Genomic DNA, 14,304 nt, shown 5'->3' with positions numbered 1-14,304 from the left:
TAACACTTTGGTAAGAACAAGGCTGCTTTTTTGTGCTGGAGCTGTTGAATTTTGATGGGAAGTTCTCAGGCTCTGCATCTGCATGCTGTTGCCTACACAATCAATTCAGAGTTGTCGTATGAATACAGCTTTTATTTCCACTCTGCACATCCTTTTCGTGTTTGCCTTTCATGCCTCTCCACCAAGGATACATGAGGGACAAATGAAGTCGAAGGCAGAGGTGAATGGGAGCGAGGAAGAGTAGGATGGAGAGTTGTTACCAGCGGGACGAGGCTTCGGCTCAGATTTGTTGGGTGTAAAACCACATACATGAAACCAAGGTGGGAAGAGCCACACAATGCACTCGATGGGTGTGAGCTGTGTAGGACGTGGTGCAAACCCACAAGTGGGGAATGCAGTGTAACTCCTGCTGTGAAGCTGTGCTCTAAGGAAATCTGCTTTTTATATTTTCTCATGCTACCTGGTTAGCCCTCCCCTCTTACAGTGCCCAGTATTTTTGTTTCCAGATAATAATGATGTGATGTGGCTGGCAGAGTAATTTAAATAATTGGACATTATCTTGAGAAGCAAGCACCTAATTAGATCAAAATAAATGAAGAACTGAAATTTTCATTTATTTCTAATAACTCTTTACCTATGTACAGTATCGCTGCCATGGCAGAGATTTCAGTATTCACACCACTGTGTGCTTACAGTTCACTAGTGATGGAGAGTCCTGCAAGAGCAAAGAGCTTGGTGGTATTTTTTGGCCAAGTCTTAGTGGCTTGTTCTTCTCCTGGTACCACAGAGTATTTTACAATCTTACTCTGTTGCATTTGGCAGTGAGGTTTGAAGTTTGTAGCAGCAGTCTGTGTTTGAATGGAAAGCTTCAGAGATAAAAGGCTCAAAGAAAGTCTGATCTTACAACTATACTCTTTCTTTCTCTAAGTTTATAATCTATTAATTCATAAGTTTATAATCTATTAATTTACATGTGTTTATGCATTGAAAAAAATAACAGCTGACATCACTTTAGAAAAGTAATTTTAGTACATATGAAGAAGAGACAGCTCTATCATCAGGAGCATCTGAGTTCATGATGATGTTGCCTCTCTAGCACACTGGCTTTAATTTGGTCCTGAAAAAAGAACTCCAAAAAGTTCAGTAAAAGGGTCTTGTTTTGGCTTTGACAACTACAAATGAACATCTCTGGCATTGAGGGCACCCTTTAGAGTGGGAGTTACCAAGATTACAGGCAAGGGAAGAAAACAGGAGGGAAATATTTACTAGCAGATGCACATTTCCTTTATTTTTAGAGATTGGTTCAGTGTCTTTCTCCTGATTAGTTGCTCTTCCCCAGATTTCCTCATACTCTTATTCAGCTGATTTATTTAAAGGTATGTCAGCACTGGCTGAAATGAAACACTGTGCCTCCTCTTCCTGCTTATTGCTGACCGCTCCAATAATTCATTTTTTAGCTCATTAGCTAACAGGGGATATGAGCAGTGGTTCTCCAGGGGACTGCAATGAGGTTAAGTGATCTACTGCTGACAACTCTGCTCTTGGACTGGCCTTCCTTGGGGGAAATGAAACCTCAACCAAGACAAGCTGTGGATCCCAGAAGTGAAACTGGGGCATCAGAGAAACAATTCCAGTATTTATGTCTTGTTGTTGGGACTTCTAAGATGAGTGTGAGCAGTAGAGCTGAAGCTGTCTGCCAGGAAAAGTCCCCAGGACTTGCCATTCAATGAGATGGTTTGCGCCAGAGATGTAGGGAGGATGTCCATGGACCTTGGCCATCTAGGTACTCTTTCAGAAACAGTCCCTCTGTATTTTGGTTGTCTATGAGATGTGGGCAAGTGTGCTTTTCCTCCTACCTCTGTGATGAAGTTTCATTTTCTACCAGAAAATACAAATGGTGTGTCTTGTGCTTAGTTTGTACAGCTGAATAAGAACTAAATCTCATTCAACAGCCAATGTCAGTGGCAAGCTGCCCCAAAATGTCTGAGGCTTTTAAAACACCTTAGTTTATGGTGTTTGCTGTGTTCCCACCACAACTCTTAGTGTGACTTCAGAGGTAGGATTTGTCCTTAATGAACTGAGTCTTTTGGTGGCCTTTTTGGTCAAGAAGAATTAGGTGGGTTTTCTGAAAAGGGAAACTGAAGAGAGGTAAAATAACCACGTGCAAAGGCTGAGTTTTTAGGTGAGCATAGCCCAGTGGTACAGCCCAATGCAGGTCCTGCTTTGGCCAGGCACAAGCCTGAGCATCTCCTGAGGGACCCAGTGTCTCCTCAGCTGCTGCCAAGCTCTGCAGCACATGTCAGGTGAAGGGATGGGTCCTGACCAGAGCATACAGTCAGTGTTAATGCAGAGCATTCACAGCTGACTTTGTCATACTGCAGGAGAGTGTGTGAAGGAAGGACCATTTGCATCCTCTTCATCACTAGTGCAGGTGGCAGCATGTTCCTTTTCCTGATAGTTTTATTTTTAGATTTTATTTTCCCTTCTTTTCCCGGACTTTTGTGGCAGTAGGATAAACCTGAGCAGGACTGGGTTGTTAGTTTCTCTCCTGCTCTCTTACAGCCTTGCCTCATCTGACTTGCCTTTGTGATGCTCCTGTGCAACACATGGCAAATGGGAAATTCATGCTGGTGAATTTGTAAACCAGCGACCTAAAGCTCTGAAAGCCTCTGCCTGAACCTGGCACTTACTGTCTCCGTTTTGTTACATACCACTGCATTATTATTATTGTGGTTCAAGATGAATTAGGAGTGGTGGGAGACTTGTTTAAAACAGCTTGTTTTCTAAACAGGAAGAGACTTCTGTCCAAGCCATGGTGATCGCAGCAATCGATGCTTTGACAGGAGCCAAAAGTTGCTGTCACTCAAAATATGGTCTGAGAGAGAATCATTCACAGCCTCCTGACTAGGCTTAAAAAAATTGTATTAGTTTTGTGTGTGAGGTGTATTTTGCCTTTAGGACATATGGGCATATGAGAAATAAATTCTCTAAGCCCTGGTGTGTGCTGCTGTTGTAGAACATTGCAGGCTGAATCACTTGATTTTTCAGTCTGGCGTGTTTAAATGTGTAGTGGATATATTGGTTATACTCTCAATACCTCTATACATGTTTAAAAAACATATGAGATGTTTGGTAAACATTCTTGAAGATACTCTGTATGGATACTGGAACTAGAACTGTTGCAGTGTTTGCAAGAATGCTCATTTTATTGTAAATAATTCCATGTTACTTTATCTTCCCCATGGCACAGTGTTGTTTTTTTTACCTTAAAAAAATACAAGCACAAAAAACATGAATTAAGGATGCAATAGTAACAGAAGTCCTTTTCTTCCTCCTCCCCATCTGGAATACCTGAAATGATACTCTGTTTATCAGATCCTGCCATCAGAGGTTAATTTGCAGCTCCCCAAATGTTTGTGTGTGTGTCTTTTAGCTTGCAGGAGTCATTCAAAGGTTTGATTTAAACGAAGCACTCTTTGTGTTAATTTTCTGTTTGCACTTTTGCTCTGACAAAAAGCCCTGGACCCGTTTGTAAGGTAAATTGTAGTCAGGGTAGAGAAGGGGATGCTTTGGGAAGCTGTGCCTGAAAGCATCCAGGGAGGTCAAAGCAAGGTCACTCCACATGTACCAGGAAACGATGCAAAACTAATCCAGATTTACTGTTGGAGGGATCTGTTTACATAAGTATTTAAAAACAGATTAGGGTTAACCTGACACTAGATTACTGGGAGTACTGTAAACAAGGCTGAAAGGCGTAAACAGAGCTTTGCCTTTTGTACTCCGGAGGAGAAATTCTGTCACCAGTAGCAAGTTGCTTGGCTTAGGTGATGTATATGGTTTTCACAGGATGGACAGATTACCTGAGGTACCTCTAAATGGGACTTTGTCTAGGGTTAGATCTCTTAGATCATATAATTGTATGGTAATTTTTTAATGGAGACTTGAGGGATTTGTTTGTAGTCCTTGTTTTCCTGTGTAACCTAATACCATCCAGAGAGCTTTTGATAGTTCTTTGACATATCAGGAGGAAATGGTGCTTCAAAAGTATTGTTTTGGTGGTTTGCATTTTGGAAAAACAAACAGAAGAACCATCCATATGCCTTTTGCATAGGAGACATTACTCAACTTGTAGAAGGAAAAAGCACCCCTGCAAGCAAGGCTGTGCGTTTCAGGGCTTGCTCTCCTGTCTGAAATGCAAGCCCAGGTGCTTGGTTACTTCTGGTCTTAGACACAGAAATTTGATGTGTTTTCTGTAATGTATTTTGCAGCACAACCTTAACATGGAACCAGGCTGCCTGTTTTGTCTTCATGATGGTGAGGGCTCTTTCCAGCCCCCATGGCAGCCCAAGGTTTTTTTAAGACCTCCTGGCTGTTGTGGTCATATGACCCCCTAGGAACAGCATCCACCCAGGAGGATCTTGGGCATTGCAATAATATGGCTCAGTAATGATGAAACAGATTACACAAATATCACTGAAAATACAAGGTTTGGGTAAACGGTTGCTATGAGGGCTTTCTTGCCAAAAATTTGAAGGGGGAATAACTCTCATGTTGTTTAACTGCTGTTTGCTAGCATAACAATAGCTGAAGCTGAACTTGCACCATTTTACAGAATCAACAAAGTTGGGTTAGAGTGACCTCTCTCCTTTGGCTCCTCTAGGGAAGAAAAGGAGCGCTGGATACGTGCGAAATACGAACAGAAGCTCTTCCTTGCCCCACTGCAGTGCCTGGAGCTTTCTCTGGGCCAGCATCTCCTGAGGGCTACAGCTGAGGCGGACTTGAGGACAGTCATCCTACTGCTTGCCCACGGAACTCGGGAAGAGGTGAACGAGACCTGTGGAGATGGGGATGGGCGCACAGCCCTCCACTTGGCGTGCAGGAAAGGAAATGTGGTGTTAGTGCAGCTCTTGATTTGGGTAAGTACGTGGTGTCTGGGGAGGGGTCCAGCTGGATTGGTTTTTGCTTGGCTATGTCCCTCAGCAGGACCACCCAAACCTCCTTCCTGCGGGGTCCACAAAGCCTTTGCTGGTCCCAAGTCTAGACGTTCCTCATTGCACGCTCTCAAAAGACAGCAATGTGATCAAAAAGTGTATTTCTGCCTGTCTGCTGCTAATTGATGGAAAGCAGAGGATTGTGTAGGAAATGAAGAAGGAGGAAATTCCCTACCACCTGTTTGAAACACCAGCGTGGAGAATGTTGTCCCACACACGAGCCCCTCCCCATAGAAGCTTTTATGTATGTGACTCAGTGCTGCTCGCATTATCAGGCTGGTATCCTGCCTGGTCTCTTCTCCCTCCTCCCCATCCTCAGTTACATTCAAACCCAGCTGTCTCAAGTACTTTCCCTCTATCTTAATGCTCTTTTGGCACCTCGGTTTCCAACAACACGCCTCTTCTTTCCATAGTACGGCGTCGACGTGATGGCACGCGATGCCCATGGGAACACGGCGCTGGCCTATGCCCGGCAGGCCTCCAGCCAGGAGTGCATCGACGTTCTCCTCCAGTACGGCTGCCCGGACGAGCGCTTTGTCCTCATGGCCACCCCAAACCTGTCCAGGAAGAACAATAACCGGAACAACAGCAGCGGGAGGATGCCCACCATCATCTGAGGAGCTCACTTGTGTATTCGCTGACCTGGATTACATCGCAGCCTCACATTCCTCCATCCCCATCACAGCTCTGCTCTGTGAGTCTGGTAACTCTCCTTTTCCCTTTTCCCTCCGGTACATCCCTGTCCCATCCGGAAACGGCGCCTCTGGAGAGCGCGAGGGGATGAGAAGGAGCAAAAGGGGCTGCAGAGAAAGCAGTTGTTTCAGTGACAGCTCTCGAACGGTGGAAACAAGCGGGTGAGAGCGCGTGGGTTTAGCAGGACATGCCACGCGTGGCACCGGGACCATGGGAGAGCGGTCGTCCCCGGGGTTGGGGACACAGGCTCCCCCCGAGCGTGCAGGGAAGGGGCGGAGGGAGAGGCGAGTGAGAGGAGAAGGAAGGAGAGATGGTGACTCTCTGTAACTGACAGTTAAGCACATCAGTACATTTCACCTCTACCAAACGCGACGCCTGGATTTCATTCTCTTCTCTGAAGAGCTTGACGGCATAAATCAGAAGCAAGCACAGAGTTTGTCAGGTTTGAAGCTCCTATGATGGTATGTGTCAAATCAGTTGTAGCTAATCTGTCCGGGGAGAATACTGGCTTCATTACACTTGTATAGTTGAGTTCTTCCAGCATTACCGCTGTTTAATAGAACATGATTAGTCATCACGGAGAAAAAAGCATATTAGCTGAGGAGGTAGTTACATGGCACGCTTCGGTGATTGCTTGGATGTGATTGCAATATTCTTAGAAGCATCATATTATCTCAGACATGTTCTTTCAAGCCCTTGGAGCCCTCCTTTCTAAATTCACTGTCATAATTTAGTATCTGTTTAATTTTTCAGTCCAAAGAGAGGAAATGAGTTGCTGAGTGTTATTTGACTGCAGTCTCCTTGGTGTAAAAACAAAATGGAAAAAATAAATAAGAGTAACTATGAAACACAAAAAGGAATAATGAATACCGCTAAGGAAAAACATTTCAAGTATGTGTAGTGAAATTAATAAACGCATTAAAGGCTAATATTTTTTCAGCCAGCAGAAATAGGTTCTGTCTTTTTGCCAAGGTAAATGTGTTGAGTTTTTGGTCACTCCTGTGATGCATTGCCTAACTTATACAGATTTTTGTATTGTGTCTCTAGATTATATGTATGTAAAATCTATTTGAATAAAAAAAAACATAAATATGCATTGATTTTTTTTTTGTACAGAAAATTACATCTCTGTTAATTTATAAACTGTAATGGATGTGAAGTAGATAATGTGCAACTAGTTAGGATCTGTGGGTTACAGATCATTGTACATTGAAAATATTCCCAGCAGCAAACTCTTGTTTCCATCGCAAGCCTTTGAGGAACATATCAGGAGATTATGGCACTTTTGGCATGGGAAAAAAAAGTGGATGAGACCTATTTGAAAGGAAAAAGAGGCTGTTTCTCAGCGCTGTAAATATATTTTACTCCAGAAGTCACGAAGCTTTCACAAGCCAAGACAAAAAGCCCCAGCCTGGCTGAGGGAAGATCAGATTTGATTAAGTTCAGAATTGATAGCCTTCACCGCGGCGGGCAGGGCATGGCTGCGCTTGACTCCCAACTTGGCTGCTTTCGGGAAGAAAAATGGCTTGTGAAAGTAGCCTGGACAGTTCATTTGAATTCCAAGTTTTAATACTTGATTTGATTGTTTTGGTATTACCAGGCAGATCCCAGCTTCTCCTGTTTTCAACGGAGGAGGATTCTGGAATGGGGAAGCAGGCTGTATGGTTTTTGGCAGGCAGAAAAGTGATTTTTTTTTTAAGTGGATTATGGCAATGTGAAGATGTGGAAGAGGGTATATCACGGAGAAAGTTGAAAACTCAACTGAATTTGATGGCAAAGGAGCAATTTTGTGAAGGCAGTGAGGTGCACACAGCATAGTAATTTGCAAATCTACCTGCTCATATGTATTTCCCAAGCCTTCAGTGGTGCTCTTCCTTGGGGCTCTGGATTTCCTTTCGCATATAAGTGGGATGAGTGTAGCAATTGCTAAATAAAGCTATACGTGGACAAAATGTGAAGGAAAAAAAACATAATCTGCGTATCTTAAGGGGAAAAAAAGATGTAAAAATCATCAAATTGTGAAAGAAAAGTGATCCTCAAGGTGGAGACACGAGAATATTGACCAGCTTTTTCCTATTTCGCGGTGTTCTCATTTTGTACTTTGTTACTGTATAGACATTTAACTATTTGGAGGGGAAACCTTTCTTCAACCAGCCCAGGCTGCTGCATCAGAGTAAGGCTACAGCTGATTCTCTTCATACTGGGATAATTTTTTATTTTTTTTTTTTTTAATTGAGGAAGGGTGTCTGTTATAATTGCTATTTCTCCATCATTCCCATGCAGCTCCCTGAGCTTTGGTACTGATGGGTGGTCCTTCAGCGATGGGACAACCCCTCTAACGTGCAGCTGAAGGTGATGCTGTGAAGCCCACTGTGTCTTGGTGCTCGTGAGTTTTACACCCCTCCAGGGGGACACAGCAGGGATTCAGGAATCATGGTCCCAGAGGTGCTATACCTGTCTGCTCTTGCCCTGGGAGCATCACAGGCGTTGGTATCGAAAAACCCAGTCCAATATTTCAAATACATGGTAGGCAGATTTGCCACTGTTAAGTTCTTAATGCATGTTCCATTTCTGAGCTGCGTGTTTTTCCTAGCTGAAAATATTTTCTGTACATAATTTAATGCTCTCTTTGGGTCACCTTCCTCTTTTAAAGCTGAGAGTGATATTTGAGAAACAAGGGCAACCAGGCTGTCATGCAGATTTCATGCAGAAGAATTATACGCTCCTTTCATAAAAATTTTCTGAAGGCGAATCTTAAAGTATATAATATTTTTAGGGAAGGATTTTACACTGTATTATAGGAAGAATCCAGGCTAGCCAACTAATAACCTCATACTTCAATTAAGCAGTAGCACAGTTTAATTTAACCTAAACATAGTTTTCCCTTGAATGTGTAAGCATTGTCAGTACCTATGTTGAAGTGACGTAGAGTATGCGATGGTTTCCCTAAACATGCAAGCATCTATGGGGAGGATACCTGGATGTACACACAATGGCAATCCCTTCAAAAGACAGGAGATCTCCCAGCAGTGTGTCCAAGTCAGGAGAGCCCTTCTCTGGCACTGCAGCCGCTGATGCTCCAGCCATGGTAGAACAGACCCCGAGGGTCTGTGCCTCACGGTGTGTCGGCTACAACATCTCCGCTTCAAACGGGTTTGGTTGCATGGCTCTGAGAAGTTGTGCGGCACCTCCTGAGCTAGTAGGACAGGCCACCTGGCAAGGAAGTCAGTGTAGACTCCATCCCTTTCTTGCACGGTGAAGTAGAGGAGGGAAAACCTTCCCACCACTTGCACGGTGAAGTAGAGGAGGGAAAACCTTCCCACCACAGCTGAGAATGAGGATGAAGTTCTCCAAGGCTGGAGCCCAGTGGGACTTGGCTTTGTGAGCTGAGGTCTCCAGGTTCCGCATGTGTTTCAGGGAACGTGTTTGCACTTTGCAGAGGATGTTCTTGAAGCCATCCAGGTGCAAAAACAGGTGATATATACTGACACTTGGAGAACCTGCAGGAATCATTCCCATTGCTTTCACTCTGTTAACCCGTCTGCTTTCTGTTCTTCGTCTCGTGTTTAGCCCCTCTCGTTGCTTTTATGGAACCCACTTGCCAGGCTGTTTATGCCCTTTGAGCGTGTTATGAGCAAATTAAAAACAAATTGAGATCCAGTCAATAAGAAATCCCAGCAGAAACATGTTAGCTAAAGCTGTTTTCTCCAAAAAATGGAGTTTGCGGCTGTGATTTTTGTTGCGTCCCCCATTTAACCCTTTTTGTTATCCCAGATACCTTTAAATCCCCTTTCCTCTGCACTTTATCCACAACAACTAAAACACTAGAAGTGAATCCACCATTGCTATTAACATCAGCACTTTGTTCTGTTTATTTTAAGCTAATTGCTGTTGGATGGTGGAGATGAGTCGGATGTGTTGTATCCAGCTTCTGAACCTTGCTATTCATGAGGAAATAAGATGTAACCTTTGGAAAATTCAGGGTCCTGCCAGTGCAGCGATTTGGCCAAGGGCTCCCATTACCAGATTTCTGGTTTCATTGCTAAAAGGAAGCAGAAGAAAAGCTATTTGTATAGAGCCTTGGTATGTTCTGAGTTAGATGCTGCTCAGAAAGCCAGGTGAGCTCCTAGAAGGCAGAGAGGATTTTTTAAGCATTTGGGCATAGTGTATAATAACTGTAAACATTAATATTGTTTAATTTGCTGTCTGTTCCCTGTTTCCTTAAATTATGTGTGTTAGTGCAAAAAAATCTTTAGCTGCACTTGGCGATTTCCCCTGGCCAGAGGAAGCTGAGTAACGTAGGGAGAGAGGAATAGAGGTGGGAATGCAGATACGGGCTTAGATATTATCTCTGGCACTGTAATGTAGTATAATTAGATTATATGGGGTTTGGATAGCTTCATCTTTTATATTTGTATGGAGATCGGGAGAAATGAAGTAATTTGTAGTTTCTAGTATAAAGTAGTAATGGTGGAGACAAGCACAGATTTCACAAGGGGGTCCCGAAAGGGCCCTTTCCAAATGACTCGGGGAGCCGCGTTTGCACCTTAACAGGGAATAAATGGTCATTGTGGCTGGAGGGACTCGTGGTAAAAGAGTAGTTGGGGACCAACCTCAGGCCACCTTGGCTGGATAGGACACAACTTGCCCATCCACATCTCATCAGCGAGCATCTTTGTTTCCAATGTGTACATGGGATCTCTGGCTATTAGTCTTGGATTCTCAGTTCAGCACCTGCTTCTGTTGTTAGTGATTCGTGGGTAAAATCTATTGTGTAGAAAACCATTCTTGCATGTTCTTGTGTTTGTTGCATGGCAGAAAAAAACAAAACACACTCCAGATTAAAGTTCTTTTTAAGGTGGAAAAACACTAAACCTACCCCAAATTAAAAAGTTCTGCAACGAGTTTTGACTTCTTACATTCTAAGGTGCAAAAAGAAGGTTGGTTTGAATGGTTTTGTTTGAGAACAACTTCCTGTTTAAAAAAGTATAAAGGTAATAGAGCAAAATATCCAAAGCTGTAGGTAGGTAGATTTGTTGTATTACGATATTCTAGGTTCTGGGTTGTTCTTTAGTGTGGGCCATTTTTTAACGTAAATATTGGGTGGTCTCGTCTCATGACTGTTTACCTTGAGTTGACTGAATCTGTTTCACGTTTTAAAGGGAGGTTTGAAGGGTTTTGGCCAAGATTTTCAGGAGCTGTGAATAGTTCATGCTGTGAGAGGAGGATTGCATGATTTCTGAAAATAAAAGGTTGCTTTGGTTGGTTTTTTTTGTTTTGGTTTGGGGTTTTTTTGAGCCATTGTAGGCCCCAAATCACTAGGCATGCTTCTGGTTGTCTTGGCCCCTGTGTTTCATTTCAAGTCACAGCAATGTGTGGATGAATTAACTCTCATCATTTACAATCATTCCTGAATGTTCAGGGGGAGTTTGCTTGTGGGCAGATGAAGTAAAAACACCTTGCGCTTCAACAGTTTTAGCCTCTTCATCTCTGTATGTCCACCTGTCTCCTAAATCCCTGTGGCATATCCAAGACTGACTATTTTGCATTGCTTCAGAGCTAGCAATTTTTACCTGTGTTTTATGTACAAAATGTGAAGGTGGGGTGGGTGGGGATGCTTACAGAGGTCTAATGGCATGGCATGTTGCTTGCTGGCAGTGAATGCACCATCAGCTCTTTTGTGTATACCCCGTTTTCCAGAACCGATTGGTGTTTTTTTGTTTTTGAGAACTGAAGTAGCTGAAAACACTTTCCTGGTCCTCTCAAATGACAAGGTAGAGTAAAGCCCCTCACAGCAACTCGATATAGGGTCTGATCTGTGCTGAGGGCAAACCCCAAGCTCCGGCAGGACCGAGGAATGGTTTTGATGCTGAAGGTGAGTTGTGATTTGGCAACTAGTTCCCAGATCTGGGACTGAGTTGGTAGATGAAGCGCAGTCAAGGTGGTTGGAGTCCTATGGCCGTGTATCACATGGAGGTCACTAACTACATGTGCTTTGCATTTGGGGTGTGTGCTTATAGATGCATATATGCTCTACATGCTGCTACTAGCAATTGTGGAAATGTACACACATACATTTACACATTAATCAAAACCAATATCTAGAGCCAGGTGTTTGGTTAGATGTTTATAAACAGGCAAGCTTCCCATTTGAGCAAGAACAGCCATTTCCAAGAGTGCAGGAGGGGGGACGTCTGCTCGAGGGGTGGAGAGATGCAGGAATACAAGGCACAGGCTTAGTGAGGCCCTTGTGAGCCATCAGGCACTCAGGACTCTCACAGATACCTGCCTCAGGTATTCAAGCAAATCCAGCTCCTTCAGACAGCAACACTCGACTTCAGAAAACTTTTGACTTGGTCACTGGGCCCTAGGGCAGCCCTTTGCTTGAGAGAAGGAATCCAGCCCCACGCTGTTATCGTGGGAAATGCTGGGAAAGGAGATACTGAAGGTGAGAAGAACAGAGGACTTGCTGCTCAGAGGCCATTTTTTATATATACATTTGCTTGAAACTCAGCTTACTGGCTGAATTTAAGTGCAGGACCAGTGGGCTGCCCTCCTATGGCTGGTTCAGCAATGCTTCAGGTCCTGCTGCTGTTTGTGGGGCCATTGGGGATGATGGCGGTGAGATGTTTCTGAAGAGCGTTTGCCAGGTGGGACAGAGCACCTCCTCATCCCTCCCTCCACATATTTGCAGCCATTATGCTCTAACCCCAAAATTCTGCCATGAGGGAGTGACAAACCTCAGCTAACATGTGCTGAGGCTTTGCGTGTATCAAGTAGTCCAGGAAAACTTGACAGAGTGTTTTCATACCGTTTCTACCCTTGCTTTCGGTTTACAGTGGTATCGGGAGAAATCAACCAGGAGAGGGCAAGCCTGACAGGGTGAGAAGGATGTTTGCTGGAGCTGGGCAAGGTGTGGTAGGAAACACAGCTGGGTACATGTGGTGGGAGAATCACTTACTTCCCTTCTTGCATCTGCGACAAAGTAATTTCTTTGAAACGCTGTGGAAAACCCCTCCAAGCATTTTTGCCAATGTATCTAGAGATTAAAGACATTGAATCTATGGAGCTTGTTTTGCAAATCCACAGGGCAAACAGGACGTACCTGTCCTCTGAAAGCACAGCCCCTCGCTCCGTGGGAATACCAAGTTTCCAGGGGACCACACGCATTTGGTCCAGCCCTCTCTTATCATTTTAATGTCGAGAGCATCTTTCGCTTGTAGGCCACTTGCATAGGTGGGTGCACAAACTGAAGTGGGGTGTTATTTAGAAAGGGGAGTTCTTGGAAACACTGGGGGCTTGTTTTGTGTAACGATTGCCTTTGGGCTCTGGTTTGGGATTGCCGGGGCCCAGTTCTGCAGCTCCTGCTGCATTAAACCTCTCGACTTCAGCGGAGTTTGAGTGTATCCTGAATCCTTTGCCAAAGTCCAAGGGAAAATGGCTTCAGGATGGCAGAGTTGTGCACGGATGGGCTGTATCCTGACCCCTCTGAAGTCGGTGTTTGGCCCCTGGTTTCAGTGAGGTTGTGATTTGAGGTTCAGTCTAGCCAGCACCTTTATTTTGGGAGGCACCATCAGCACCACTTGGGTGTTTTTCTTTATTCTTTAACCTGTGACCGCCTGCAAAGGCTAGATTTTATGTTTGACTGTGTTTAGCCCCCAAGTCTTTCAGTTTTTCTGCTTTGTGATGTTTGTCTTTCTGGTTGGGAAGGGGAGAAAGGGAGCCCAGGTGAGTAGGGACACCTGGGACCTCTTATTGGGGTAGAGGCAGAAGATATCTAGCATATGGCAGATATATAGCAAGCTTTGGGGTTTGTTTTTCTGTTTCTGTAAATAGTAATGTATAAATGATGACAAGACAGTGTGGAAATTATTAAAAAAAAAGTATTTTGTTGTTGTTTTTATATTACCTCATTCAGCAAGTTTGTTTTACAATGACTCATTGATGCTTTATTTATATTGTTTGTACTGTAATTAAACCGATTGACAAACTTTTCACTTTGCTTGTTGCTTCATATGATTTTGGTTTGATTAAGTATGCCAGTTTGTATTATGTTTCCCTTTCCTCTCTCTCCATGTTGAGATTTTTGTGTCAGCTGTACAGTATTCTGAATAATTAAAAAAAAAAAAAGAAAAAAAGTTGTAAAGTACTGCAGAGAGAGGCTGCTATATTGTATAGGTCTCTTTCTAATAAAGACAAGAAAACTTGTTTGTCACAGCTTGCTTCTTTGCTTGAGTCTTCATTGCCGTGTTATTGAGATATACCCGCCCTGGCCCCGCTTTCTTCTCATATTAATGATGAGATACTGTCACTCTTTGCCAGTAATAAAGATGAAGTATTATCCGAGACCTGGGATGTCAGAAGAGCCCGTAATGGTGCAAATTGATAAATTAAAAAGCAATAAGTCAACCGGACTGTAATGGTGTATATCTAAGAGTTCTGAAATAGCTTGTGAACTGAATGACAGATCTCCCAGCAAAAATATGCGAGCTTTCATTAAAAACAGTTATTCTCCTCGAGGAAGAGAGAGTAGTAAATGTTGCACCTAGACTTTAAGAGTCTCTGGAGGAGATCCAAGGAATTAGGCCAGTAACGGTTACATCTGTATCTGCTAAATTGG

The 14,304-nt window shown here is 43.6% G+C and overlaps 1 protein-coding gene across 19 annotated transcripts in view; it reads left to right on the top strand.

The window, feature by feature from the left end:
• The window catches only part of AGAP1 (ArfGAP with GTPase domain, ankyrin repeat and PH domain 1), a 370,539-nt gene extending 356,638 nt beyond the window's left edge, over window positions 1–13,901 (top strand). For all 19 annotated transcript variants that reach the window (XM_065069196.1, XM_065069193.1, XM_065069192.1 and 16 more), the window contains 2 exons: window positions 4,661–4,916; window positions 5,405–13,901. In XM_065069196.1, coding sequence (XP_064925268.1) covers window positions 4,661–4,916; window positions 5,405–5,608 — 460 coding nt within the window. In that variant the 3' untranslated portion in view covers window positions 5,609–13,901. The remainder of the gene's footprint in view (window positions 1–4,660; window positions 4,917–5,404) is intronic.
• The last annotated feature ends 403 nt before the right edge of the window (window positions 13,902–14,304 follow it).

This window comes from Columba livia, chromosome 7, assembly GCF_036013475.1.
Source record: "Columba livia isolate bColLiv1 breed racing homer chromosome 7, bColLiv1.pat.W.v2, whole genome shotgun sequence".
NCBI lineage: Eukaryota > Metazoa > Chordata > Aves > Columbiformes > Columbidae > Columba > Columba livia.
Note: the sequence above shows the minus strand (reverse complement) of the source record. Positions and strands in the feature narration are given on the sequence as shown.